The sequence below is a fragment of the Orcinus orca genome, chromosome 20 (assembly GCF_937001465.1).
Source record: "Orcinus orca chromosome 20, mOrcOrc1.1, whole genome shotgun sequence".
NCBI lineage: Eukaryota > Metazoa > Chordata > Mammalia > Artiodactyla > Delphinidae > Orcinus > Orcinus orca.
In genome coordinates, this window is record NC_064578.1 from 18840422 (window position 1) to 18868069 (window position 27648).

The 27648-nt window shown below is 42.2% G+C and overlaps 1 protein-coding gene across 3 annotated transcripts in view; it reads right to left on the reverse strand.

Moving 5' to 3' along the window:
- Positions 1–275: 275 nt before the first annotated feature.
- Positions 276–27648, reverse strand: part of CTCF (CCCTC-binding factor) — a 49329-nt gene continuing 21956 nt past the window's right edge. For 2 of the 3 annotated variants that reach the window (XM_004280848.4, XM_033407688.2), the window contains 10 exons: positions 19994–20783; positions 19488–19658; positions 16404–16537; positions 12935–13055; positions 12195–12344; positions 8276–8436; positions 7564–7746; positions 6655–6790; positions 2929–3090; positions 276–1765 (listed from right to left, as the gene is read on the reverse strand). In XM_004280848.4, the coding sequence (XP_004280896.1) occupies positions 1581–1765; positions 2929–3090; positions 6655–6790; positions 7564–7746; positions 8276–8436; positions 12195–12344; positions 12935–13055; positions 16404–16537; positions 19488–19658; positions 19994–20774 (2184 nt within the window). In that variant the 5' untranslated portion in view covers positions 20775–20783 and the 3' untranslated portion in view covers positions 276–1580. The remainder of the gene's footprint in view (positions 1766–2928; positions 3091–6654; positions 6791–7563; positions 7747–8275; positions 8437–12194; positions 12345–12934; positions 13056–16403; positions 16538–19487; positions 19659–19993; positions 20784–27648) is intronic. The other variant, XM_033407689.2, reaches the window with a different exon arrangement.

Consider the following 27648-nt stretch of genomic DNA (forward strand, 5'->3'; position numbering starts at 1 on the left):
TACCACAGGCAACCGGCTCTTCAGTTGGATCATGGGGCTGGCAGCTGTATACACTCACCTCTCTACTCACATACCACTTTTGGGGCACTGAAACTTGCAGCAGGATGCACTCAATATTCCATCACCTGCCAAGATCATCTCTCATTTGCTAGAGAGGAAGTGGTCATCCTGGAAACATAGCTTGCGTCTGAAGGGTGAGGAGGCCTGCACCGCCTGAGGCTACGCACATAGACCCCTCTGGGCCCCTCGTTAAGCAGGAATCACACAAGTTGGAGTGTTTGGAGCACTTGTTAATCCGTTATGATTTATTAGCTGTACAGCAGTAGATCCTCCTCCCCAGCTTTCAACCCCATTACATATTTTATTACAGGTCTCATGTTGGCGTCCTAAAATAATGAAAAATATCACACAGTACAGCTAAGTACAAAATGCATCAACCTAGAGTCTGATAGCTAACTGATGGCTCTCTTAAAAGCAATACACAGAAGAAAAAAGTGTTTGAAATCAGCAAGACTGAGGCTCTCTAAAAAACACATTTTAAACATGTGACAGTTCATGTGCAAGAATCACTTTTTAGTTGGTTTTGCTTCACATTATTATTTTTTGAAGATTCAAAGTTTAAATTACTGACCTAGTGAAATTTTCTGGCCCAGCTTTTAAGAGCTGCTGTGACCCACTCATAATCACCCTTCTGCTTTAACAGAGGATGTATAAAACACAAAATTCAGCTACAAACAAAGCAAAGAAAATGTAGATGGGAAATCATAACAAAGTTAATTGTACAAGGTTCAAATGCTGGCTCCATGGGCTGGAAAATTATGATCTTCCATGTGGGTGTCCGTCACTAGCGGGCAGCAGTCTGGGTGCCATTCTGCTACATGATTGTGATCCAATTCCTTGTCAACATTTACATACTACAGTCTGTGGAAACTTAATTTGCAAGTAATTAAAATGCTGGGTTTTCTTACACTGCACTTTTCAACCTCTTAATTAATGGAAAAGATTAAAATGTAAAAAAAGTTATTTACAAGCTTGACCATACCAGAAACTTTGCCAAGAAAGAGGCAAAGTCTTCAGGACAGAAACCAATCGTAGCATGCCATACTACTGGTGTGCAACTGACTCCAAGCAAAGAGAGTCAGGGCAAAGCAAAAGCAAAAACCAGTTTAAAAGTCTAAGTCCTTCCCAAGTCTGCATTTACAATTAAAAACTCTCCTGGGAAGAAGACCATAGAACTCTGGGAAACCCAGTGGTGGTTTCTGGAGTGGTTTACCATAGCAAGAGAGAGGGTTCAATGTCTCTGTTTCCATCTAAGAAAACCAGTTAGGCGTCAACACTGTCCTCAGCACTTCACAGTAAACCCTCAGGGACTCAGAACATTCCATTATTTGCTAACATCAAACAGCAAGTTCTAGTTAAATCACATTTTTCTAACATCATCCTTGAAGTTTTAGTTCTCAGTATGTTTGGTAAAATGATGCTTTTCCCAAAGCCAAAAGAAGAAAGAAGGGAGAAAAATTAAGATGCGGGCCGTTTAAACACAGCCCAGAGCAGTCCTGGCAACGAGCGAGGCCCCGCCATCACCGGTCCATCATGCTGAGGATCATCTCGGGCGTGAGGTCTCCGTTGGGGGCGTCTGTGGCGGCTGGCTGGGGCTCCTCTTCCTCCCCCTCTGCGGGCTCTGCGTCTGGCTCTTTTTTGACTTCAACTATAATGTTCTCAATTGCACCTGTATTCTGGTCTTCGACCTGAATAATGGCTGTTGCTGGCAAAGAAGAGCATGAACAAAACAAATGCTCCATTAAAGCCCCCAAGGATTGCAAGGGTCTTTTCAGACTTGACACTAAATGAATGTCAGCAACACAGGAAAGCCTTAGATTCGATACAGAGAAAGTCAATCAAAAAGACCTAATAACCTAAAATGCGGCCATACACAAAGCCCCACTACTCTAGATACTATCAAAGAACAAAATGTTGACACTCCTCTTCATATGACTCCCAAATTGCGTATTAAAAAACTCATAAATTTGAGTTTAAATGTCATAAATTTGGGCTTCATAATACTGTGTGTGAGACAGGCAAAAAATGCAGATGGTGCGGGACTAGGAATACTTCACAGAGTGTGGGATGTAGGTCCGTTTTAGAGATGACCCACCTATAGCAAAGAACCTGACATTTTTGAGTCTGAAGTCCTCCCAACACCCAGGGCCCTCCCGCCAGTTCACTCACTCAAATGTGTGTAGGCAAAATAGTTCCCGGGATCTTTAGAGTCAACCACCCCATTGCAATAAGACATCTGGACACGGGGCTCAGGGAGCATGTTAAAAAAATAGATGAAACCCTGTATTTGTTAAAGAAAGAAAAAAAATTGCCAGCTTTTAGGAGATTCATGAATAGGACAGAGATCTGAGACCCTGCAGAGCCTGCTGTCACAAGGGCCACGTCCCGTACAGGACTGCTACGTGGTGTGACGTGGAGGGTGAACACCTCCTCTGTGTCCTCTCATAAATCAGGAGGCCAGCAATAGAATCCACCAGCCTGGATTTCTTAGGAGGGACAGTGTCAGCTCAGAAATTGCTTTTTCCCTCTATCTTTTAAAATTTGGCTGTTTTACGTTCATTACCACATCAATTTTGCCAGCTGACTATGACTCTGGTTGTTTTGTAAAACTCTCCCACATTAACAGTACCCACCTTGTAGAACATAAGTACCCTTCTACTCTGGATTTTCTCCTACTGAAACCTAACAGGCCTCTAGAGATGTTCCTCCGTAAAAACCAAAAAATCGCTTCCTGAGAGTTTGTTCCCAGTGTGACCTTAATTTGTTCTCATGGCTCAGTTCCCATCTACCCAAAGAATAAGGACCTGTCTGGCCTCCCCACGTGTTAGGAGAGGACGCCAGCCTGCTGTGCTGAGACAGTCAACTTACGCTGGGTCTGTTTGGGCTGGTTGGTTCTGCCAGGGGGGCGTCCTCTCCGCTTCTTGGCAGGTGGTGGGGCTGGGGTCACAGGCTGAGGCTCTGGCTCGGGTTCAATCTCCACGGCAGGCTCCTCCTCATCCTCATTGTCATCCAGGTCTGGCTCAGCATTTTCTTCTCATGAAATCAGGAAGAAGAGGTAGTGGGGCAAGGAGAAGAGTGGTGGAAGAAAAAATAACACACAAATAATCACATATTCTGTGAAGTCTAGTTACGTATTTATTTTCATCGTTAAAAGCCCATTTAAAAAATGCTTTCACTGGAATTTTTGTTATCAGTGTTAACAGAGTACACTGGTATTGATGCAGAATAAGCAAATCAACCCAAATACTATTATTCATATTTTATGTGGACTGGATATTACTTTTTTCTCTAAGCTTTAGATATCAGAATATTGAGTTTTGAATTCTTAGAGGCAACTCCACAATATGCCAGTTATATAAAAAAAACCCACAAATGGTGTTCTAAGTTGAAAATGAAACAAATGTTCCCTCTACCTACTACACAAGGATAAAGCAGGACACTAAGCCTGATATGGACCCCTGAAGAGTGGTAGAAGGTGTGCATGCATGTCTGTGTGTATGAAGTTCTTGAAGCACCGTGAGGTCCTATTTACTAGGAAAAGCATAAGGCCAAGTTTTGGGATTTAATTTAATTCCCAGCTGTTCCAAACCTAACAGGTCATTCTTAACTCCCTTACCTTCTCCCGACTGCCATTATCACATAAAAGGAGAGGGAACTACTATAGAAAGAACACTGACGAGGAGCCTGATAATATGGCTTTGAGTCTTAGATCTCCTAAGTGTGTGACCTGGGACCATGACCACACTGAACCTCAGTTTCCTTGTGTAATCTCTAAAGCACTCCCAAGGATCACAAGGACTGAGATAATGTCTGTAATCGTGCTCTGTAACTTACATTCTACTACATAATCACAGTTGATTTTTACACTGTACATCACAGTTTAAAAATTCTCCATTATTCCATTTAGGCTTCATTAAGTAAGAGATATTACCCTCATTTTATAGAAATAGAGAGAAGCTAAGTGATTTGTAAGGCACAACTAACCACAGTTTGGGGCTGTTCTGCTGCCCACACCTATAGGCAACCAAAGAGTTCTTGCTACCCCTCCCCCATTGCCAAGGCACAAAATGTACCCCGTCTGCCTTCCTCCAAGAAATGCAGGTTACAAGCACATTCTCTTTCTCTAGCACCAAATGTTTAAATTTAGAAGTCTGTGGGTAAATGCCTGATCTTCAGGACAAAATGCCTTATTTGCCAAGTGACTGAAATCCTAAGTGAAAATGTGGGGAACGTACTGGTACGTGGCAGAGTGTCAAGGACGACACGCTTTCCTGCTGAAGTTATTCAAGCCCCCTATTGCCTAAGTTGGCCCAATGCCTAGAATATTAAACAAATTCAGTCAGAATTGGGGGAAAAAGCACATAAAGAAGGTTAATAGGGTCAAAGGCTTATTGGCTGGGAGAGACTTTGGCAAAAAGCCTTTGAAAATAGCAGTAGACTCTGCTGGTCAATTTCTGCCGATGGCCAACAGGCAGAACTTCTGGGAGGGAACAAATATGACTGTGTGGCCTTCACCAGCCCAGAAATTCTGGGATAAAGAGATACTAGGGAGCTTCCCTGGTGGCGCAGTGGTTAAGAGTCCGCCTGCCAATGCAGGGGACGCGGGTTCATGCCCCAGTCTGGGAGGATCCCACATGCCGCGAAGCGGCTAGGCCCGTGAGCCATGGCCGCTGAGCCTGCGCGTCTGGAGCCTGTGCTCCGCAACTGGAGAGGCCACAACAATGAGAGGCCCACGTACCGCAAAAAAAAAAAGAGAGACACTAGGTATGAGGTCCAAAACCAAACACTGTGCTGTACAAACCAGCAGTGCAGAAGACAAAAGGAGGAACTGTAGAAACCTATTAGGAACTGTCAATAAACTCTGCAGGTGAAAGATGCTTCTGGTAAAGTACAATTAGAGAATAGAACTGGTCTTGTTGGGAGATGAACCACAGAAATGAACAGGGAAGAACCATAAGAAAAAAGGGTATGGGACAATGTCTGTGAGTAGGAGGCTCTGCAACGAAGAGCAACTACAGGTATCCTGAAGCTCAAGGTTATCTGTGGATCTCTGCTGGTACTTGAGGCCCTCTGACATTCCTTGGCACCTCCCAACAGTCCACTCAATTTCTTAGGCAAACAAAGGGATCCCACAAAATTCTCAGTAGAGAGTGATGAGCTTTATAAAAATTAAGCAAAGTGACATTTTAAAAGAGGCATTCACTTAAAACCGAGTGAATGAAGATATTGCTTAAAATAGATTTTCTACTAAAAAAGGCAGCAAAAAATAAACTACTCTTATGCTTAGATGAATATTCTCCCAGAAACAGTTAAAGTTCTGAATAGAAAAGTGAAGTCTTTATTAAGATAAAAAAACAAAAGGGACTTTGTTATAGATTTAAGTATTAAAAACCTAGTACTGGGGCTTCCCTGGTGGCGCAGTGGTTGAGAGTCCGCCTGCCGATGCAAGGGACACAGGTTCGTGCCCCGGTCCAGGAAGATCCCACATGCCGCGGAGCGGCTGGGCCCATGAGCCATGGCCGCTGAGCCTGCGCGTCCGGAGCCTGTGCTCCGCAACGGGAGAGGCCACAGCAGTGAGAGGCCCGCGTACCGCAAACAAACAAACAAACAACAAAAAAAACCCTAGTACTTTCATGAACAAGTTTGATAATAAAACCAATAAAGTAACATAAGTTAACACATTTTCAGAAATTTCATTTCCTTCCCCACTATTTCTACTGACAAGCAATGCAGAAGACAAAATGAGAACTCCTTAGAAATACATTAGGCATCATCTATAAGTGCATTCTCCAAAACAAAACCCCTCTACATCCTTTTCCACAAAAACCTTAAATCTTTAAGTCACAGATGTGACTTCTTAACTGGCTGCCAGTAGCCCAAGTATCCACATTATAAAACCTAACACTATGGAATAAGTTTGTATAATCAAACGTGATTCCTACATTACCAACACCTTTGTTTGCCACCCCTTTCATGAGTCTAGCACCACAACGCATATACTTTCTGTCTGGATTTCATGACTAACACCCCAAAGAACATCAATGGTAGGAAAATAAGCAAAGTTTTAAATTATAAATGGAGAGATTAAGGTAGGAAGAGAAAGGCTGACCTTCATGGATTTGATCAACACATCTCAAGGCTAGGCTGACACAGGCAGTCAAACCAGAAGTTGGTCAGGATGCTTAAGCAACCTTCTTCATGTCCATTAGATTCACTGCTCAAATCTAGACCAGCTTCCTAAATGTAAAAGCTATGAACATAGAAAAGAAACTCTGCTGGCCTTAGAATATCACTAATCTGAGTAAATTGAGTAAAGATATTAATTTTGCTTCGGCTTTAACTGAACATAATATATAATATCTTATCAAGCAATGGAATGCCATGAGAAAAAAAAAAGAAAAAAAAAGAAAATTTGCTCCAGGGATAAACTAACTGCTGTTGTAAATATATACACACATCAGGAAGATTAGAGGTTTAAAGGAAGTATGAGAGACTGGCTTATCTCTGTAACCCAGCATGTCCATATGTAAATACACTGGAAACTCTGCACCAAAACCTGCCATGTATAACTAACTCAAGAAACAAGTTACTTACCACTGTCAGAGGAGTCTTCCTTTTTAGAGCGCATCTTTCTTTTCCTTCCACGTTTACTCTTCTTCGTTTCTCCTCCATTTTCCCCTTCTACACCATCTGGACCAGCACAATTATCAGCATGTCTTGCCATGGTATTCTAACAAAAGGAACAAAACCCTCTTTCACATTACTAAAAAAGGTAAGATTAAAATTGGAAGTTCTCTTTTAGTTTAATAAAAAAAACAACCGGGGGGCAGCGGGTGTTGGGGGGGGAATCCTATTAAGTCTCAATGTTCTAATATCTGCTAAATGTGTCCTGAACATACTCTCCCCATCAGAGGAAATGGTCTCCATCTGGAGGGGGCAGGGAGAGAGACAAGGGTGGGCAAGAGAGGAGAGTTGCTCAGAAGATGAGGTTGGATCCTCTGAGCAGGGGAGAATCAGACCAACCTCCCTGTCCTGTGCAGACCTGACAAACATGGCGCTAAGTGAAGATCCAGGACAGAACTGTTAAAAAAAAAAAGTACTGAGTTCCCAGGACTTCCCTGGTGGTCCAGGGGCTAAGATTCCACACTCCCAAAACAGGGGGCCTGGGTTCGATCCCTGGTTAGAGAACTAGATCCTACATGCCACAACTAAGAGTTCACATGATGCACCTAAAGAGCCCACATGCTGCAACAAAGATCCTGCAGGCCACAACTAAGACCTGGTGCGGCCAAATAAATAAATAAATAAAAATATACTGAGTTCCCCATCAGTGGAAGGGTTCACGACAGAAAACCTCAAGGTGGGGATGACTGACCCTTTTCCAAATGACAGTTCATCTCTATATTTATAAGCTCAGTGGAAAAAACTGCCCTGCTTTGCAGTGGAAGCTCAAGAACGTGGTATCAAGAACTGTAAGACAGGAAGTAAAGTTCTGACTCTTACCCGGCGTGTAAATGTTTTCCCACACTTAGAACAGACGAAGGCCGCGGGGACAAAGTTGGGGTCATGATAGCGTTTGAAGTGCATGTCAAGGAGCTGTTTCTGGCGGAAGGTCTTGTCGCAGTGGCTGCAGGCATAAGGCTTCTCCCCGGTGTGGGTGCGCTTATGCATGATCATGTGCCTCTCCTGAAAGAAAGTGGGGTGGGGAAGGTCTCAGAGCCTGTCCTAGGGCTGCTACCTCAGCCACCATCTGTGTGCGTGTAGCTGACAAGACCTTTCTCTCCCAAGGGTCTAGGCTCAAAGCTGCTTATTGAGAGGATAAAGTTAACCATACTGGGGTACAAAACTGCTTCCCCAAATCCTAGGACAGATACGCTCACTCCTGCTGGGCTGCTTCTGTAGATCACTCCCAAGCATCAGGCCCCAGAACCAGATTCTTCCCTTCTCTCAAGTCCGGGACTTACTTCCCATGGTTTTGAGAAAAGCTAGCAGTCTGCCTGGAGCAGGTGGAGGGTAGGGGAAGGTGTGACTGAATAAAACTGTCAGTTGGAACCAGACATGATACAATCGAGAAGTAGGACCTTCGGTGACAATCTCATAAACCACGTTTGAAAATATCCTTAAAAATAGTCACCATACAAGGTATATAAAAACCCCCTGATAAAACCTAACAATAATGGGACATCAACCGTTTTCTAACTATGAAAGGCTCTACCTGTCTGCAAGCGTAATCACACTGATCACACTTAAAGCGCTTCTCGTTCTTATGTGACTTCTGGTGCTGGATGAGGGCATAGCGCTCATGAAACACAGCATCGCAGTATCGGCATTTCTTGCCCTGCTCAATGTAGGAATGCTGCTTTCGCAAGTGGACACCTGAAAGCAAAATAGAAAGCGCGGTCCAACTTGTGAAAACACAAACAAGCATTTCAAAGAGTTAAGAATACATTTCTTTCTGCTTCTTAAAATAATTACTCTGGCTGTTATACAGAAAATGAATAAAAAGAATAACAGACGTGGGGAGACTAGTTGAGACGTTGAAACTGGATAGGTGAAAGAAGGTGGTGGTTTGGATAAAGGAGATGGCAGTGGGTATGGAGGGAAGGAGAAGAACTAAGAGTGATGAGAGACCTAAGAAGTTGAATCAACAGGATTGAGTGACTGGCCAGAGAGTGAGGAAGAGAAACGTGGGTATCAGGAACGACCTCCAGGTTTCTGGCTTGGAAAACTGAGCAGATGGTGGGGCCATTTACTGAGACAAGGAATAGTGGAACAAGGCTGAAGCCCAAGCTGTGTTTATCTCTGGGGCAAGGGAGTAAAGGGCTTTTAGACCTTCAGTTTTGGACATGTTGAAGTTGAAATGCCAATGATATCAAGTAGGGATAGGGATGGCAAGGAATAGATGGGTACATAAGCGTAAATCAGAGGACAGATTTGGAGCAGGATTTGAGTGAGACCAAGAGAACTGATGAAATCACTAAGGCAAAGAAAGAAACAGTATGGGTCATGCCTTAAGAAACCTAACAGTTAAGGCCAGTGAGAGGAAAAAGGATTAAAACAAGAGAAGGCTGAGAAGGAACAGTCAGAGAAATCAGAAGAAAACCAACAGGATGTAGTGCCATGAAAGCCAAAGGAAGACAGTGTTTTAAGGAGGAGGGTGCAGCCCGCTATGAATAATGATGCTAAGAGATCAAGGCAGATGGGGGAGTTGAACGTTTCCTGCATTCTGCAATGTGGGGTCACTGGTGATCTTAGTCAGTCACTTTATAGAGTGATGGGTATAAGCCAGATGGGAAGGAAACTAGAAGCTGAGGAAGAGAGGGCTGTGAGGGATATAACTCTTCATGAGCATTGGCTAGAAAGGAAACAAGAGTTAAACCTAGAAGGGAAAGACTTTTTTTAAAAAAAGACAAGAGAGATGAAAGCACATTTGGAGTTGAGGCGAAAGATTAAGGAGTGAGAACATGAAAATGAAGGTAAAGATGCGATACCTGACCACGGAAAGGCTGCCAAGAACACAGGAGAGTGGGATCAGGGCAAAGGGACAGGCCACAGACAAGAAGAGTGACACAAACTCTCTAGTAGCAGATGGGGAAAGAGGATGAATGCAGGTAGATTTACACATCTGATAACAGGAAATGTGAAGTTTCAACCTGTTGCCTTTATTTTTTTGTGAAGTAGGAAAAGAGGTTACATACTGAGACCACGGAGGCAAAGAGAAAAGGGAAGGAAGATCAGAGGTTTAAAGAAAGTTAACAATGATTTATTCTACTCTGTCATGGAACCTCCCACATCACAGGCACCCAAACATTTGTGGAATGAATGAATGAATGGACAAACTCGCTGAGGAGAATGCGAGCACAATTGATGAGGACAAACAGCTGGATTATTCAGGAGCCCAGCTGCATTTGGGATCATGAATTTATGGTGCTACCAATCTGCTCAATCAAGGTGATATCACATCAAACTTAAAGAGGGCCAATTCTGGGGAATGGAAATAAGGTAGGGGAAAGGGATGGCTCACTTTTAACTCTCTACACATGTTCACTATATGAAGGCCTTTTATACACACATATATTATTCCAAATAATTTTTAGGCCTCAACTTTCCCCTTCTGGTCCTCAGATAGAGACTTAATAGTTAAAGACTTTCTTTCATACATTCTTATTAAATACTTACAATAATGATTCTGTAAAGTAGGAATTATTCTTATACCTCAGTTAAAAAAAAAAGACTTCGAGCAGTAAGTATTTGAAGGTGAATCTTGACTCTGGTAGGTCTGTCAAGATTCTCCATGCTTTCCTGTGTCCCAAAAATGATGAATCTTAATTATTGCATATTAGTGTGAAATCAGACCTGCTTTGGGGAACACAAACTTGTTTGGGAATAGTTTTGGGAGATAACTATTATTTGACAGCTCCTAGGCAATTAAGTGCCTCATAAAGAATTTGTTATGCAGGGTCTAAGGGGTTTCATGCAAGTATAAAACACTCAAGGTTTTTATTCGCATCATGAAAGTGAGTAACTTAAAAAAAAAACTAAATAATTCAAACAGGGGCCTAACAGCTCACACACTGCCATGAGATATTACTGGTTTAGGTTTTAGTTTCTATACAGTGCGAACAGTAAAACTCTTTCATTTACCTGAGGACAGTACCTCTTAATTTTTTCTAACAAAGTCCTTTCAAGAGCAGAGTAGGATGAACACATGACCCACTGGATCTTATGTGGAGCCCAAAGTCCTCTACTTCAAGCTCACAGTTTCATCTTAAAAACGTTAGTCAGTCTACAGTTTGTTCAATATAGTCATATTAACGTAAAAATGTTTTAAGACACCAGCTCAATTGGATAACTTTACTCAAAACCTTCTGAGTATAACCAATGCTGCAGAAAGACAGGCCAAGTTTATGCTGTGGCTCAGTATGATCCTGATATGACCTGGGTACTTATGTACTCCCCTGTGTGAGAAACAGCTCTAGAGGGTTCGAGAGGACTCAAGTCCAGCTTTGCCACTCATAAGCTGTGTTGTGTAGCTTTGGTCAAGACATCTGTTCATCATCTATAAAGCTAGAATATACCTTGATGACTTCATATGGTAGTTGTGAAGATCAAATGAGTAAAGAAGTAAAATAAAAGTAAAAGACAACCTGGAAAGTACAATTTATCTAAGTTTATATTATTATTATTATTCAGGGAGCAATGAATTTTGGATAAAGAACAGACTGGGGCAATATTTTTATCTCTTTTAAATAATAAAAACGAAGGGATAAATCCAGGTGACCTTATCTTTAAGAATATGGGTCACAGTATGGGACTTCCCTGGTGGTGCAGTGGTTAAGAATCTGCATGCATGCCAATGCAGGGGACATGGTTCGAGCCCTGGTCCAGGAAGATCCCACATGCCGCAGAGCAACTAAGCCCGTGAGCCACAACTACTGAGCCTGAGCTCTAGAGCCCACAAGCCACAACTACCGAGCGTGCATGCCACAACTACTGAAGCCTGCATGCCTAGAGCCTGTGCTCCGCAACAGAAGAGGCCACTGCAATTAGGGGCCCACGCACCGCAACAAAGAGTAGCCCCCACTCGCTGCAACTAGAAAAAGCCTGCGCGCAGCAACGAAGACACAACGCAGCCACAAATAAATGAATAAATAGATAAATAAATTTTTTTTTTAAAAAGAATATGGGTCATACTAAAATTTCTACCACCAAACTCTGCCTCTATATAAACTCTAGTTTAATTATGCACAGATATATAGCTATCAACAAACCAATAAAAACAGTCCCATTACCTAAAGTACAAATATTGTGAAAAAAACCTGAAGTCAACTGACCTTAGTTCGAATCATACTATGTCACTTCTCTATTTGGGGGCTTTAATTATACTGTTTTCTCTCATTACAGCTGCCATTAATTTATAGATGAGCTATAGTCAGGGAAGAATCTTGTAGCCTAGCTTCAGTAAGAGAAAGAAGACAGAAGAAAGTATCACTAGCACCTAAGCAATGACTTTTATTAAACAGCAGGCCATTCACATTCACAAAACTTACATGAAGGAAGTAATTTGTGATCTCCATTATTCTCACAAATTTGTCAAAATATATTTTTCATTTGCCACTAGTTAATTTACTTACCCAAATCACTTTTTCGGGCTATGACAGTGTCACAGTGGGGACAGTGAAATTTGGCCACATTTTCTGTGTGCTTCTGTAAAATGTGCATCTTCATGGTACCACTTTGGGTAAACCGTGCATGACAAATATAACATTCATAAGGTTTTTCCCCTTAAAAGGAAATACAAAATGAACAACTTAGATGAAATAACTGAATACTATCATTTAATTGGAGGGTAATCCAGGTGGCAGATGTGCTAATCCACAGAGAATCTACAGTTCTTAATTTAGGAAGGATGAGGCTCAGGCCCACTGCCTGGCTCATGCCTATCTTCAGAGATGGAAAAGAAGTCCCAAACTATGGCCACCACCTCTGCTTTGCCCAGCTCTGCCACGGAGTCCTTCACATTTTAGTAAGAGTAGTTCCTACAGCAGTACTTACCTTTGGGGGAAAGCAGACGGGATGACAGGAGGACCTGCAAGATTTTCTTTTTAGGAAAAGAGAGTACTCTGGAAAACTGACAAGTTGGGTTACTTATGTAACCTACCCAGACTTCTTCTAACAGTAAAAACTTTCCATTCTCCAATGTATATTCAGAGCAATGAACTCCAAGGATATGCCAGAGAAGCATTTATCAATTATATACTACTTTCATGCCAGCTTCCATTCGGGTAACTAATAGGGGCATGTGGTGGTTCACAGGGTCCCACGGGATCCACTAAAAAGCGGTTCATTAATACGAGGAAGGGAGAAGTCCTACCTGAATGGGTTCTCATGTGCCTTTTCAGCTTGTATGTGTCCCTGCTGGCGTAACTGCATAAGCTGCACTGGAAAGGACGCTCTCCAGTGTGAGAGCGAATGTGACGTTTTAATTTGCTGACCTGAAACACAAAAGCAACCGAACCTCTTAAACTTTCGTTAACATAGATTGTGACATGAGAATACTGTGGGTCAGGCACAAAAGCTTATTTTTTGGACACTGCAGTTCATAATACAGAAGAAGTCTAAAAGACAGTATTTCTTCCTCCTCATTATTTCTAACTGTTGCCTCTCAAATCCCTATCATAATCCAAGGGAAAAGGGTAAAATGGATAGGGGCATAGATGAGTCAAGATGGGCTATTATTAACTGTTAGGCTGGGTGATAGGCACATGGGGGTGTATTATACTAGTCTATCTACTTCTACATATGTTTGAAATTTTCCATAATAGTTTAAAAATAATCCATGCTTATTTATGGATCAATTTTCTAACAAATTTTGAATCCAAGTTAATAAATGCATTAATTCCCTTAAGTCTCTCTTCCTATCATCAGCACTTCCCTAACAGACCAGGCACCAGGGGCCTCTCACCTTCCTCACTATGGACTTATGCTTTTCATCTTTCATTAAGTACCTTTCCAACAGAACAGTGACTTTCAAACTTGACTCTAAGAAGTGTTTTGAACACTAATGTTTCCTTTGAAAATTTTAAAAAGTGTTCCAATTTTTACATTAAAATCTCCCTGTATTTCTAAGTGCTATATAGTCAAATTCCACACACTGTAAGGCTAAAGAATGGTCCCAACAGCATTACTGAATAATTCTCTTTCCAAAACTTGCCTATTTATCATATATTAAATTCCTATATACACAAGGATCTATTCTTTTTCAACAAACTATTTGTTTATTCCTGCTCCAATATCACAGTCTTCATTTACCATATAGTTTTCAAACAGCCAATAGCACAAGCCCCTCATTCTTTTTTTTGTTTTTTAAATTTATTTATTCATTTATTTATGGCTGCATTGGGTCTTCATTGCTGTGTGCGGGCTTTCTCTAGTTGTGGCGAGTGGGGGCTACTCTTCGTTGTGGTGTGCAGGCTTCTCATTGCGGTGGCTTCTCTTGTGGAGCATGGGCTCTAGGTGCACAGGCTTCAGTAGTTGTGGCACGTGGGCTCAGTAGTTGTGGCTCATGGGATCTAGAGCGCAGGCTCAGTAGTTGTGGTGCACAGACTTAGTTGCTCCACGGCATGTGGGATCTCCCCAGACCAGGGCTCAAACCCGTGTCCCATGCATTGGCAGGTGGATTCTTAACCACTGAGCCACCAGGGAAGCCCAAGCCCCTCATTCGTTTTTCAAAATTTTCTTAGTCATTCATATTTACTCTTCCAGCTGAAATTTAGAATCAAGCTGAAATGTGTATTTATTTATGTTCTTTGGAAAAATGTGAGACGTTTTCCTCTTACAGGTAGGTATCAGATGTTTTTTGCTGTTCAGTTTATCCCTAGGTCATTTTATTGCTGTTAAGAGTTTGAACCTGTTTCCTACTATTGATATTGTATAAATAAGTCACTGATTCTTGTGTATTTATCTTGGATCTGACCACCCAAATGAACTCTTACTGCTTTAGGTTTTTCAGCCAATACTCTTGAATTTTCTATGTAAGCAAATATGTCTGCAAGACATGACAGTTTTGTCTTTCCATTTATAATTCATTTATTATTTTATACTATTAGCTAGGATTTCCAATACAATGTTGAAATGGTAACAGTAGGAATGGAAATCTTGTTCCAAAGTTTAATGGGAATACTTCCAGTGTTTCAGAGTTAATTAGGCTGGGTTTACTATAGGTTTCCAGTATATACTCCTTATAATAAATTTTTTTTTTTTTGGGCTGCATTGGGTCTTCGTTGCTGCACGGGCTTTCTCTAGTTGCAGTGAGTGGGGGCTGCTCTTTGTTGCAGTGTGCAGACTTAGTTGCTCTGCGGCATGTGGGATCTCCCTGGACCAGGGCTGAACCAGTGTTCCCTGCATTGGCAGGCAGATTCTTAACCACTGCGCCACCAGGGAAGTCCCTAAAGATATTTTTTTCTACTCTTGACTTGCTAGAACTCTAAACAGTAATAAGTATTAAATTTTATGATTTTTCAATAACCTATAGAAATGATATGGTTTTTCTTTAATCTCTCAGTGTAGTACAAACCAATAATATCCTAATGCTGAATTATTCTTGCATTTTAGATACATTCTATTTAGTAATCACTTATTTTTTAAATCTATTACCAAATTTGGTTTGTTAATTCACTTAGAATTTTGGTTTTCCTGTGAGAAACAGAAACAGTTTTCTTTTGGAAGTATCCTTATCCAGTTTTGGTAACAGCGTAGCCTCAAATAATAAAGGTGATAAATAAAGCAAGCAAGCAAGCTAGCTAGCTAGCTAGCTGATGGGCCTTAGTTGCAGCACGTAGGATCTTAGTTGTGGCACACAGGACCTTCATTATGGCACACAGGATCTTTTAGTTGCAGCATGTGGGATCTTTTAGTTGAAGCATGTGGGATCTAGTTCCCTCACCAGGGATGGAGCCCAGGCCCCCTGCATTGGGAGCGCAGAATCTTAGCCACTGGAGCACTAGGGAAGTCCCTAAAATCTTCCATTTTGAAGTGCTCTTGGTATAGTTACTCACTTCTTTGAAGTTTGGTAGAACTTGCCTGTAATAATATGTGGATCAGTGCTCTGTTTTATTAGATGATTTTAAAATAATTAATTAATTAATTATATTTTGGCTGCGTTGGATCTTTGTTGCTGCGTGTGGGCTTTCTCTAATTGTGGCGAGCGAGGGCTACTCTTCGTTGTAGTGCGCGGGCTTCTCATTGCAGTGGCTTCTCATTGTGGAGCACGGGCTCTACATGCGCGGGCTTCAGTAGTTGCAGCACACGGACTCAGTAGCTGCAGCACGTGGGCCCTAGAGTGCGCAGGCTTCAACAGTTGTGGCGTGTGGGCTCTAGAGCGCAGGCTCAGTAGTTGTGGCACATGGGCGCAGTTGCTCCAAGGCATGTGGGGTTGTGGTGGGTCTTCCTGAACCAGGGCTCGAACCTGTGTCCCCTGCATTGGCAGGCAGGTTCTTAACCACTGTGCCACCAGGGAAGTTCCTATTGCTCCTTTTTGTTTTTGTTTTTTTTTGGTTGCGGGTCTTAGTTGCGGCATGCATGTGGGATCTAGTTCCCTGACCAGGGATCGAACCTGGGCCTTATCCACTGCGCCACCAGGGAAGTCCCGTTACTGCTCTTTTTTTAATGGGAAAACCTTTCACACTCATTACAGGTTTTTTTTTTTTTGGTGGTAGGGAGGGGGAGTGCGAGTGTAGTAATCTAGCAAGATTTTCTATCTTGTATTAAGTCAGTATGAGGACAGTTCATACTGGAATCATGATGATCTTCAGAGAGGAACCAACAAGGAGCTGAATACTCACTTCTACACTGGCGTAATCGCACATGGAACACTTAAATGGCTTCTCATGGGTGTGTTTGTAACGACGATGCCGCACCAATTCTCCACTAGTCACAAAGGCCATGTCGCAGTCTGGGCACTTGTGAGGACGAGTACCTAGAGAAAGGAGGGTATAAAAGAAAGACAAGATTAAGGGCACAGTTAATTACAGAGTTCAATGTGTGACACAACTGCTACATGAGGTTGGATCCTGGTCATCTCATCAACCCTCCCTGAGAGTAGCTCCAAAAACTATGGGTGAGCCCAGCTGACTCTACAACATTAACCCCAAAATATTAGAAACACATGCCAAACATTTAGTTTCTCTTAATTATCCATTTGAGTATGCTGCCTTTGAATACAAAATATCTTTTACCCCTATTTTGTGAATATTCTGGTCACTATGGATTAAAGGTTAACAGAAACACCATTCTGTTTCAACCCTTCTAAAAAATATACAACATCTTTAAACCTCAATTTTTATCAAGTACAGGCCACAGAATTAATAGTTATTTGATTCAAGATCCTTTTGCACATCAAATCTTACTGTTATTATGATTATACATATAGGGCCACTGGGCTGTCCATATTGACCAACTTTTTCTTCAAAAAAAATACAAATATAATAACATGTTTTCTGTATAAATTTGGTTTGATAAGGTATTCTAGAGATTTATCAAAGGCTTTATAAAGTAGTATTGCCTTTTATGTTATGTGATTAAACAGATCATTTTCAAACATCAATATCTAATATTCTGTGATCTGAAAGTCAAATCATGGAATATTTAAATATTTTTATGAACTAATAATATACCCTCTATATTTGTTTTGTTTTTTCTTTCACTGAGATAATCTTACTGTTTTTAATATGTCTTCCCATAGTAGCCCCATAACATAACATTACTTTAGTAGATCTTCTCTAGCCACTTTATATTCTGAACACTGCACTGAAAATATCCTGCCCAGGTAATAATGATAATAAAGAGATAAAGCTGACAGTAGAACACAGTGCTACCTTCATAGGTTATTATTTAGAAACTAGGGAGTATCTGTAATTGTGGGCTGTGGGTAAGGGGTGAACAGCAAGGTAATCTCAAACACCAAAATCAAAGGCTACTTTTGAGAGTGGAATTAAGAAGAGTCACAATGTAATGAATGGGTCCAGCCATCTGCAGAAATGATTCTCCCAGAGATTGAGAAAACACTGGAGAGGGAAATGTGATTGGATATGATAGTAACTAGAAAGTTCCAAAGAATGTTCATTTGCTCAATTTGCTTCTTTACTACCACTGAGGATTAAGAGTGAAGGACAGAGTTCTTATCTATGAAAAATGTATAGTCTGGTGGTACAAACAGGTAAGTAAAACGACGACTAACAAGAGAAGGAAAGCAACATCCATTTCTATTAGGACGAGGTAAGTTGAAAACAAAGAATTTCCAATGTTTACCTAGTATTATCTAGGAGAGAGAAAGAGGCCTGCCTCTGGTAGACATAAGCATGGCAATTAGGAAAGAAGTGGACACTGCTGTGGGACAGGAGTTTTCATCGGGTTGACCCACATGACTGCCTACGTCCCTCTGCTCAAGGTCCATGGCTCACCAAGTCACCCTTCAATTGCTACAGCATCCTGACATAGGCAAAGGCACCCCCTAGAATGCAATACGACTGCATCTAGAAAATAAAAAGGTATATTCTTCCACATAAACTGATTTTCTGATATGAATCTGACTCTTGAGGATTTGGTTAGTATGAATTAGTCCTGCCAAATCATTACTGAATAACCAGACACACTGAATTTCTTATTTTCAAAGCTGAGGACTAGACCATGACATGCAGCGCCCACATCAAGGCACTCCCATTCTGGCAAGTCCTATAATGCGGCCAGCTGCTTTCATGTAGTCATATGCCCTTTCCCTAGGGTTTCAAACTACCAAATAAAAAATATTATTATCAAGTGTCTGGGTAGAAACTAGGTAGTTGGTGAAAAGTGACCAAGTCACATTAGCAAATATACTAATGCACAGTATACTGCTCATTGGCCAATCCCTACTTGATCACATTCATCAGACAAACAGCACATCAAATAAAAAATAAGAATCATCATATAAAACGAGGTGGAGAATCTGGATAGAGGAAAGCTATTCTGCATGAAGAACTAGGTGAAAGAAGTTTCTATTAGCACTTGCAGCCAAATGCCAACGCCAAAAGTATAAAGAGCCCAGAAGAGAGTCTAAAGAGAGCTTTAGCCCATAGTCTCTCCTCTTTAGTGACCCCAGAACATGACTGCAGCCAACATGAAGCTAATATTAGAGTATTAAGTATGTGTGGACCATGAATAAATAAATGTTTGAATTGCTGGAATGGTGCCTTAAATTTTCCATTCTGGGATTATGAATTATCTTCTTTGAGGTAAAACAACCAGAAACCATAGTTTTTACAAAGGTAGGATTTCATTTCTATTTCTAATGTTCTTCCTCATAATGCCTGGCAATTACTGCCTGGGAATTTAGGGGGGGTTAGTTTTTGTCATTGCTGTTAAAACCTTAGCAACACAGTGGTGATACCTTTGGGAAATATTATAGGTTAACTACCACAGAAAATCTTTTTCTGAATCACCATCCTTATAAAATTTAGATTATTTTCCACTAAACTTTCTTTACATTTGCCTATAACTAAGTCCATCTGCTTACAATAAATCAAGATCACAAAGAGGGTACCATAAGAAAGAACAAAAATTCTTCCCACTCTTATTCCCACTGGAATCAGCTTAGATGATATTTAAAACCCAAGTTTAAACCTTTGCTATGCTGTAGCCCCCAACATTCTTTTTTTTTTTTTTTTTTTTGCGGTACGCGGGCCTCTCACTGTTGTGGCCTCTCCCGCTGCGGAGCACAGGCTCCGGACGCGCAGGCTCAGCGGCCACGGCTCACGGGCCCAGCCGCTCCGCGGCATGTGGGATCTTCCCAGACCGGGGCGCGAACCCATGTCCCCTGCATCGGCAGGCGGACTCTCAACCACTGTGCCACCAGGGAAGCCCCACCCCCAACATTCTTAACCAGCACCCACCTGTGTGTGTGTTAAGGTGATTCCTCAGAAGGGTGACTGTCCTGAATGCCCTGCCACAGAGATGGCACTTGTGTGGTCTCTCATCAGTGTGACTTTTCATGTGCCGATCCAAATTTGAACGCCGTGGACATGTGTAACTGCAAAGCTCACACTGGAATGTCTTCTTTACACCTATGTGCAAAATAAAACACTTACTTGTTGCAGGGTTTCAAAGTGTTAAGATTAATCCTAATCTTAAACTTCCACAAATATATTTCATTAGCCTTTTATAACTAAAGCCAACTAAGTCACATTGAGTTATAATTATCTCATGCCACTAATAGATTTACTTCTTTCTCTTCAGGACTTAAGAAGTACTCAATCTGGAAAAACTTCTTTTAGACTGGCGCCCACATCACAATCTTTAAAATAAATGCATTTAATGTAAAATAACCTGCACAGGCACTGTGTTATGTGCTTTATCCCGAAAAGGTTTTATGAGAGTATAATGGATAAACTCATTTTACCTTTCTTTTTAATTTTTGTTGGTTTTGGAGGCTTCATGTTACCAACCACTTTCTCTGCGTTAACCTCTGACAGCAGACCCTCCTGCTGCTCTTCCTCAAAATCGTACACAGACACATCCACATCTTTGCCCTCCTCCGTGTAACGCAGTTTGCTCTTTTTGGTTTTCTTTGTTTTTTTGGCTGGTGGTTGATAGTCTGGGTCTTTTTGCCAACTAGGATCTTCCTGAGGCGGAAGTTCCCCTTGCTCTAGCGTCTCCACCTCTCCATTGGCCCCCACTTTTACCACTTGAAACCCTTCAGGCAAAGGTAAGGTGTGACATATCATGGGTTCACTTTCTGCAAGGCCCTCTTTAGACACTTCATTCTCATAAGCCCCCTGAAGTTCTTCTACTGAAGTGGTAGCAACAGGTACAGTCACGGGAACGGGTACTTGCACAAGCTGAAGTTCTCCTATGTTTATAGGCTGTTCCTCCATATTTACAACCTGCAAGGTTATAATCTGGGTATCGTCTACAGCAGCCTCTGCTTCTGGAGCAACTGCACCCTCCATTACTTCAGTCTTCATCTGAAGAAGGGTAGGATCCAGCTGTTCCATCATTACCATCTGTACACTGCTATTGACATCCTGGACCACCTCACCCCCATCAGTCTGGTTCTGGGGTAGGTGGCAAGCGTCCTCTTCTTGGCCCCCTTCCCGGCGTCTCTGGTAAGTCTTTCTCTCCTTTCCTTTAATGAAAGTTTCAGACTCTTCCACAATGGCTTCAACCGCCTCACCTTCCATTTCCCCTTCCTTTATTAAGGGAGAACACAGATTATTATATAAAATAAAATTTGCCTAATTGAAAACATATACATTTTAAACAAAAAAGACCCCTGATGAATGAATTAGGCACCAGTGGTTGTTAATATTACAAAAAGACACAACAGATATTATTTACCTCCTGATGGAAGAATGGAATACCACCTATGAAGCAGTCTTGTCAAACAAAACAAAAAAATCTGAAACGAATCAAGCCTCTAGATCCAACTACCAATTAACAGGAAACTGGTGACAGATGATATTAAATTATACTACAGGGATGAAATTCAGACTGAAGGAAACTGCAGGAATAACTACCCAGTTTCTTCTGCAAATAAATCACCAGGAGAAAAAAAAAATGGGAAGGGTAGAGGGAGAACCTACAGATCAGTGGTTCTCAACCTGGGGTAACTATGCCTCCAAGAGACATCTGGCAAGGCCTGGACACATTTCTGGTTGTCACTACTGCAGCAGGTGTGCTACCAGTATCTAGTAGATGCTCTGGCAGAGGCCAGAGATGTTACTAAACATCCTGCTATGCACAGGTCAGTCCTCCACAGCAAAGAATTAATGGTCCCCAAAAATCAATAGTGCAGAGGTTGAGAAACTCTGATATAGACAAAAGAGGCCTAAGAGATACAGCAATCACAGTGTATGGATCCTGTTTGGATTCTGATTCAAACCAACAAATGGTTTAAAAAATTGCCATGAGGACTTCCCTGGTGGCACAGTGGATAAGAATCCACCTGCCAGTGCAGGGGACACAGGTTTGATCCCTGGTCTGGGAAGATCCCACATGCCACAGAGCAACTAAGCCCGTGCACCACAACTACTGAGCCTGTGCTCTAGAGCCCATGTGCCACAGCTACTGAAGCCCATACACCTAGAGCCACAGAGTAGCCACCGCAAGGAGAAGCCTGCGCACCACAACGAAGAGTAGCCCCCGCTCGCCACAACTAGAGAAAGCTCGCACGCAGCAACTAAGACCCAACACAGCCCAAAATAAATAAAATGAAATCTTTTTTTTTTTTTTTAAAGGGACTTCCCTGGTGGCACAGTGGTTAAGAGTCCACCTGCCAATGCAGGGGACATGGGTTCGAGCCCTGGTCCGGGAAGACCCCACATGCCACGGAGCAACTAAGCCTGTGCACCACAACTACTGAGCCTGCGCTCTAGAGCCTGTGCTCCGCAACAAGAAGCCCACACACCGCAACAAAGAGTAGCCCCCGCTCGTAGCAATGAAGACCCAACGCAGCCAAAAATAAAGAAATAAATTTATTAAAAAAGAAAAAAGCCACAAGACAATGAGATTCAACTCTGACTGGATATTTGTTATTAAAGAGTTATTCACAAAACTGGTTTAAATCTTACACATTTCTTATATCTGGCAGAGGACCTCACTGTTTTTAGCTAAATTCTCCCTTAGAAAACAAGCCACCAGAGTTTTTTTTGGAGCCAAAATCAGAACTTGGATCCAGACTCCAATAGTCCTGCTTGTAGCTACACACACCGCTACCTCCTGTCTCATACCATCAACTTGACATTCATGTATCTCTCTTGTCTGTAAGACCATGAGTTCCTTGAGGACAGAGACCATGAAAACAAGTAGTTTTTAACTCTTGAGCACTACGCCCAGGTTGGTAAGAACACAATAAATGCTAACTGAATATATAAAAGAAAACAGAAAAAAAAAATCAGTTTTTTTCTGATTCACAGTTTCTGGCTCTTAGGTCTTGTGAGTGCTGAGAGTACCCAGATACCTAAGAATAAAATGAGTTTGATCAATTATGTAATTCATATCAATAATCTGACTTAACAAAACTGACAAATACATAAAAGGTTAATTCAAAATTAAAATTTAAAGTGTTTTGTATTCTTGCCCTCGTCTCAAACAAAGCTTTTGCTACTTCTATTAGACACACGTTTCTTCAATTCAGGTACCTTAACACTATCCATACTAGCAGTCAGAGAAGGCTCTCTAAGTCAGGACCACCTGTAAAGCAGTACAAAGACTAAGACTATGCAGGCCTGGTCCTGCATTCTAGGAGTATTGTCTAACAAAAAAGACAGAATAGGTACAATGGCTCAAGGTAAAAGTGGTAGGTTTGGAGAACCCTACATAACCAGGTGTGAGATCAAGATGGGCAGGATCTTGATCAACCCTACATAACCAGGTGTGAGATCAAGATGGGCAGGATATTTAAAGACAGCATGGTGTGTGTGCACACACACAAATTTTGCAGGGGAGGGGGTCCCTACGTAGAAAAAATTGGTTATGAGAAAGAATAAAACAGTTAAAGAAAAAAAGACTTAAAAAGCACAGGATAAGGCTTCCCTGGTGGTGCAGTGGTTGAGAGTCCGCCTGCCGATGCAGGGGACACGGGTTCGTGGCCCGGTCCGGGAAGATCCCACATGCCGCGGAGCGGCTGGGCCCATGAGCCATGGCCGCTGAGCCTGCACATCCGGAGCCTGTGCTCCGCAACCGGAGAGGCCACAACAGTGAGAGGCCCGCGTACCTCAAAAAAAAAAAAAAAAAAAAAGGTACAGGACAGAGGAAAGGGTAGAAAGAGACAGAAGAAAGATGTACTGGTTGTGGCCATAGATTGGACGGTCTTGAATGACAAAATATTAAGACCATACTCATTTGGCTGTCAATGGGAAATCACATATGCTTTCTTTCTTTCTTTCCTTTTTAAAATTTTATTTATTTTATTTTTGGCCGCATTGGGTCTTTGTTGCTGCGTATGGGCTTCCTCTAGTTGCAGCGAGTGGAGGCTACTCTTCATTGTGGTGCACGGGCTTCTCATTGCGGTGGCTTCTCTTGTCGCAGAGCACAGGCTCTAGGCACGTGGGCTTCAGTAGTTGTGGCACATGGGCTTAGTTGCTCTGCGGCATGTGGGATCTTCCTGGACCAGGGCTCGAACCCACGTCGCCTGCACTGGCAGGGGGATTCTTAACCACTGTGCCACCAGGGAAGTCCCACATACGCTTTCTGAGCAGGGGAAATTAAGATTTACTTGGTTCATAAAGAATAGTGCTTGATTTCTTCAACACAGTGTATCCGTATTTTTGCAAAAGGGAAAGATGCATGATACATATAATGCCCTCTGGCTTTCAAGGCCCTTCAGTATCTGACCCCAGATAACCTATTCAGATTCATGACTTGTTGGTCTTTAGCCACTACTTTTCCCTGTATGTGTCTGCTGATAAAACAACCACACTATTATGCACTTAAAATTTTTCTCAAAATGATCCATTTCCCCAGTTGGCTTGTTAAAGCTCTTTGAGGGCAAAAGCCAGGCTTGAAGCAACCTACATATTTGGACAGACTCAGCAAACCTCACCATCTGCATGGAACGAAAACCAAGGCTAATGGAAAACCTTGTGGGTTGTTGGGTTGTCCTGATTTGTTCTGCCATTACCTGCTTTCATTAGTCCCTTATTCTCAACAACCAAGAGTATATATACTATTGATACAATGCTCAGTGCAAAGATCTCTTACAATCTGTTCCATTAACAGCAAGGACAAATATAACAAAATGTTACCGCAGAACATGAGGGTCAAGGGACATTTGTGAAGTGCTTTATAATTTGCCTGTAAATAAAAAATGTCTGAGCATCAATGTGCTAGCATTTTTATAAGATCTTATTTATATTTCTGATCACTAAAGACTACTTGAGCCAAGATCCTAACTATAATTACTTTTATATAACCAATACTGTTCAGATGGATTTGTCTCGGGACAGGAATGTTCTATACTGGCACTATCCAATAGAAATATAATGGAAGCCACAAAAGTGAGCCACATATGTACCATTAAAAAATTTCCAGGGACTTCCCTGGTAGCACAGTGGTTGAGAATCCGCCTGCCAATGCAGGGGACACGCGTTTGATCCCTGGTCCGGGAAGATCCCACATGCTGTGGAGCAACTAAGCCCGTGTACCACAACTACTGAGCCTGCACTCTAGAACCTGTGAGCCACAACCACTGAGCCCGCGTGCCACAACTACTGAAGCCTGCGCGCCTGCAGCCCGCGCTCCGCAACAAGAGAAACCACTGCAATGAGAAGCCCACGCACCACAATGGAGAGTAGCCCCCGCTTGACACAACTAGAGAAAGCCTGTAAGCAGCAACAAAGACCCAACACCACCAAAAATAAAAACAAATTAAAAAAAAAAAAAAAATTTTCTAGTAGCCATATTTAACAAGAAACAGGTAAAATTAATTTTAGTAATCTATTTTATTTAACCCAGTATGTCCAAAATATTATCATTTCAAGATGAAATCAATATAAAAAATTGAGATATTATATATTCTTTCTTCATAAGCCTCTGAAATCTGGTATATATTTTATAGTACACCTCAATCTGAACTAGTCACACTGTAAGTTCTCAACAGCCACATGTGGTTAAGGGCTACTGTACTGGACAGCACAGTTTATACCTCTGTTATTCAAAGTATGATCTGAGGACCAGCAGCGTTGGCTTAACCTTGGAACTTGTTAGAAACACAGAACTTCAGGCTCCACTCTCGACCCACAGAATCAGAATTTGCAACTTAATAGATCCCTAAGTGGTGTCATATATTAAAGTTTGAGATGTACTACTTTATACCATTACTCATCTCACTTTTTTTTTTTTTTGCGGTATGCGGGCCCCTCACTTTTGTGGCCTCTCCCGTTGCGGAGCACAGGCTCTGGACTCCCGGGCTCAGCGGCCATGGCTCCCGGGCCCAGCTGCTCCGCGGCATGTGGGATCTTCCCGGACCGGGGCACGAACCCGTGTCCCCTGCATTAGCAGGCGGACTCCCAACCACTGCGCCACCAGGGAAGCCCTCACATCTTTTCTTTTCTTTTTTTTTTTTTTTATGGTACGCGGGCCTCTCACTGTTGTGGCCTCTCCCGTTGCGGAGCACAGGCTCCTGACGCGCAGGCTCAGCAGCCATGGCTCAGGGGCCTAGCCGCTCCGTGGCATGTGGGATCTTCCCAGACCGGGCACGAACCCGTATCCCCTGCATCGGCAGGCGGACTCTCAACCACTGCGCCACCAGGGAAGTCCCCTCACATCTTTTAAAAAAGCATTTTCCAGGCCATGAAGGTCTGAAATTAGTACCCCAGCAAAGATAGTAACTTCAATGTTGGAGTTAGGAACAGAGAAAAAGCCCCATCCACCTTGGAAACAGTCTTGGAAAAGTATCAAAGGACAAAAAAATTCACAAGCTGTAAATGCTACTGCTAGCCCTGCCACAGAATCACTACATAATCCCAGGCTATTTAGATATCCTCAATAATAAAACCGGTAGAGGGACTTCCCTGGTGGCGCAGTAGTTAAGAATCCGCCTTCCAATGCAGGGGATGTGGGTTCGATCCCTGGTCAGGGAACTAGATCCCACATGCATGCTGCAACTAAGAGTTTGCACGCCACAACTCAGGAGCCCGTGAGCCACAACTAAGGAGTCTGAGAGCCTCAACTAAGTAGGCTGCCTGCCAAAACTAAGACCTGGCGCAACCAAAATAAATTAAAAAAAAAAGTGGAGGAAAAACATTTAATCTCTGAGCTCTGTGACATTTTGTAGCACACAACAATTTGAAGAACACAGAAAAATCCATGTTGTCTCTGCCATGAATTTGAGAACTTAAAATATTAGAAATTGCTTTTAATAACCAAGTACAACCTAAAAGAGGTTACGGAATTATAAACCAGGTGAAAAAGAATTGGTACAAAGGAGTACAAATTGAAACCAACTGTGCTGCCAGGGGGTTGAGCTGACAAGAGTGTTCTCTCACTGTGAAAAAACACATGGCACAAGGTCCATGAACATCAGCATCTATTCAGGGTCTTAAAGCAGTAGGTTCTATTTTCACAAAGAAAAATCAGACACAAAGTAGCAAGCCACCAGCCTCGCCCATACACTGCTTGGAAATCCCTGCCAGCAGTGCATCCCTTCCAGCAGTGGATCCTTCTACTTAACTTCCACCAAGGAAAAGGAGTCTATGAATCAGTAACAAACTTAATAGCCTGGACCAGGTCGCTCTCCTCACTCCCTGGGGATGGTACTCTCCTAGCTGTGTCACCCCATTAGCGGTTCTGATCCATCCCTTTCCTCCCTCTATGGACTCAGCTGTGCCTCCTGCTTTCCATTCAGTTCCTCTGGAGTCTCTCATGTTCTCTGCCTCTCTCCTTGCTTGAGTTAGGCATGCTTTCTAGGTTTTGTCAAATCTTTTTGTGGACCAACGCCATTAAAAACGGGTTTACATTAACTTCTGGACACAACTTTTTCAGATTATTAAAGCATATTAGTCTATTTATAGAAGTCTGAAAAATGAAGCACATATAAAATTTTTTAAAAAAGTTGTTCGCAATTCCTATACCTAGAGATAATCACCTAGTATACTTTGGTGCTGTTTTCTGAGTTTTTTTCCTCTTATGGATATGTATTTTTAAATATAGATGAGATCGTGTATATGGCTTTGCTCTTATCTTAAGAACCTGTCCTTGCCCTGTCTAGCCCTCTGTGGTCCCTGTGCTTGGTCTACAAGCACCATTCACCAGGAACCACACCAGCCAACCCAAAGGCTTCCCCCTCATCCTCAAACTCAGTTTCTTTGGCATATAACAGTATGAAACTCATACTCTTCCTTCATCAGCCTTTCAGAATTCTCCCTTGGCTTCCCTTGTCTCTGAGAGCTCCTCCACCAGCCGCTCTGAGCACATCAAGGCTCTGGCTCTGTTCCCTTCTCCGTAGCCATTCGGTTCACTAGCCGTTTTACTTCAGCTGTCTCCACCCAAATCCACATGCGCAAACCCACAGTTTCACTGACTAAAGGATCTCTCTCATGTGTTTGGCTATCACCT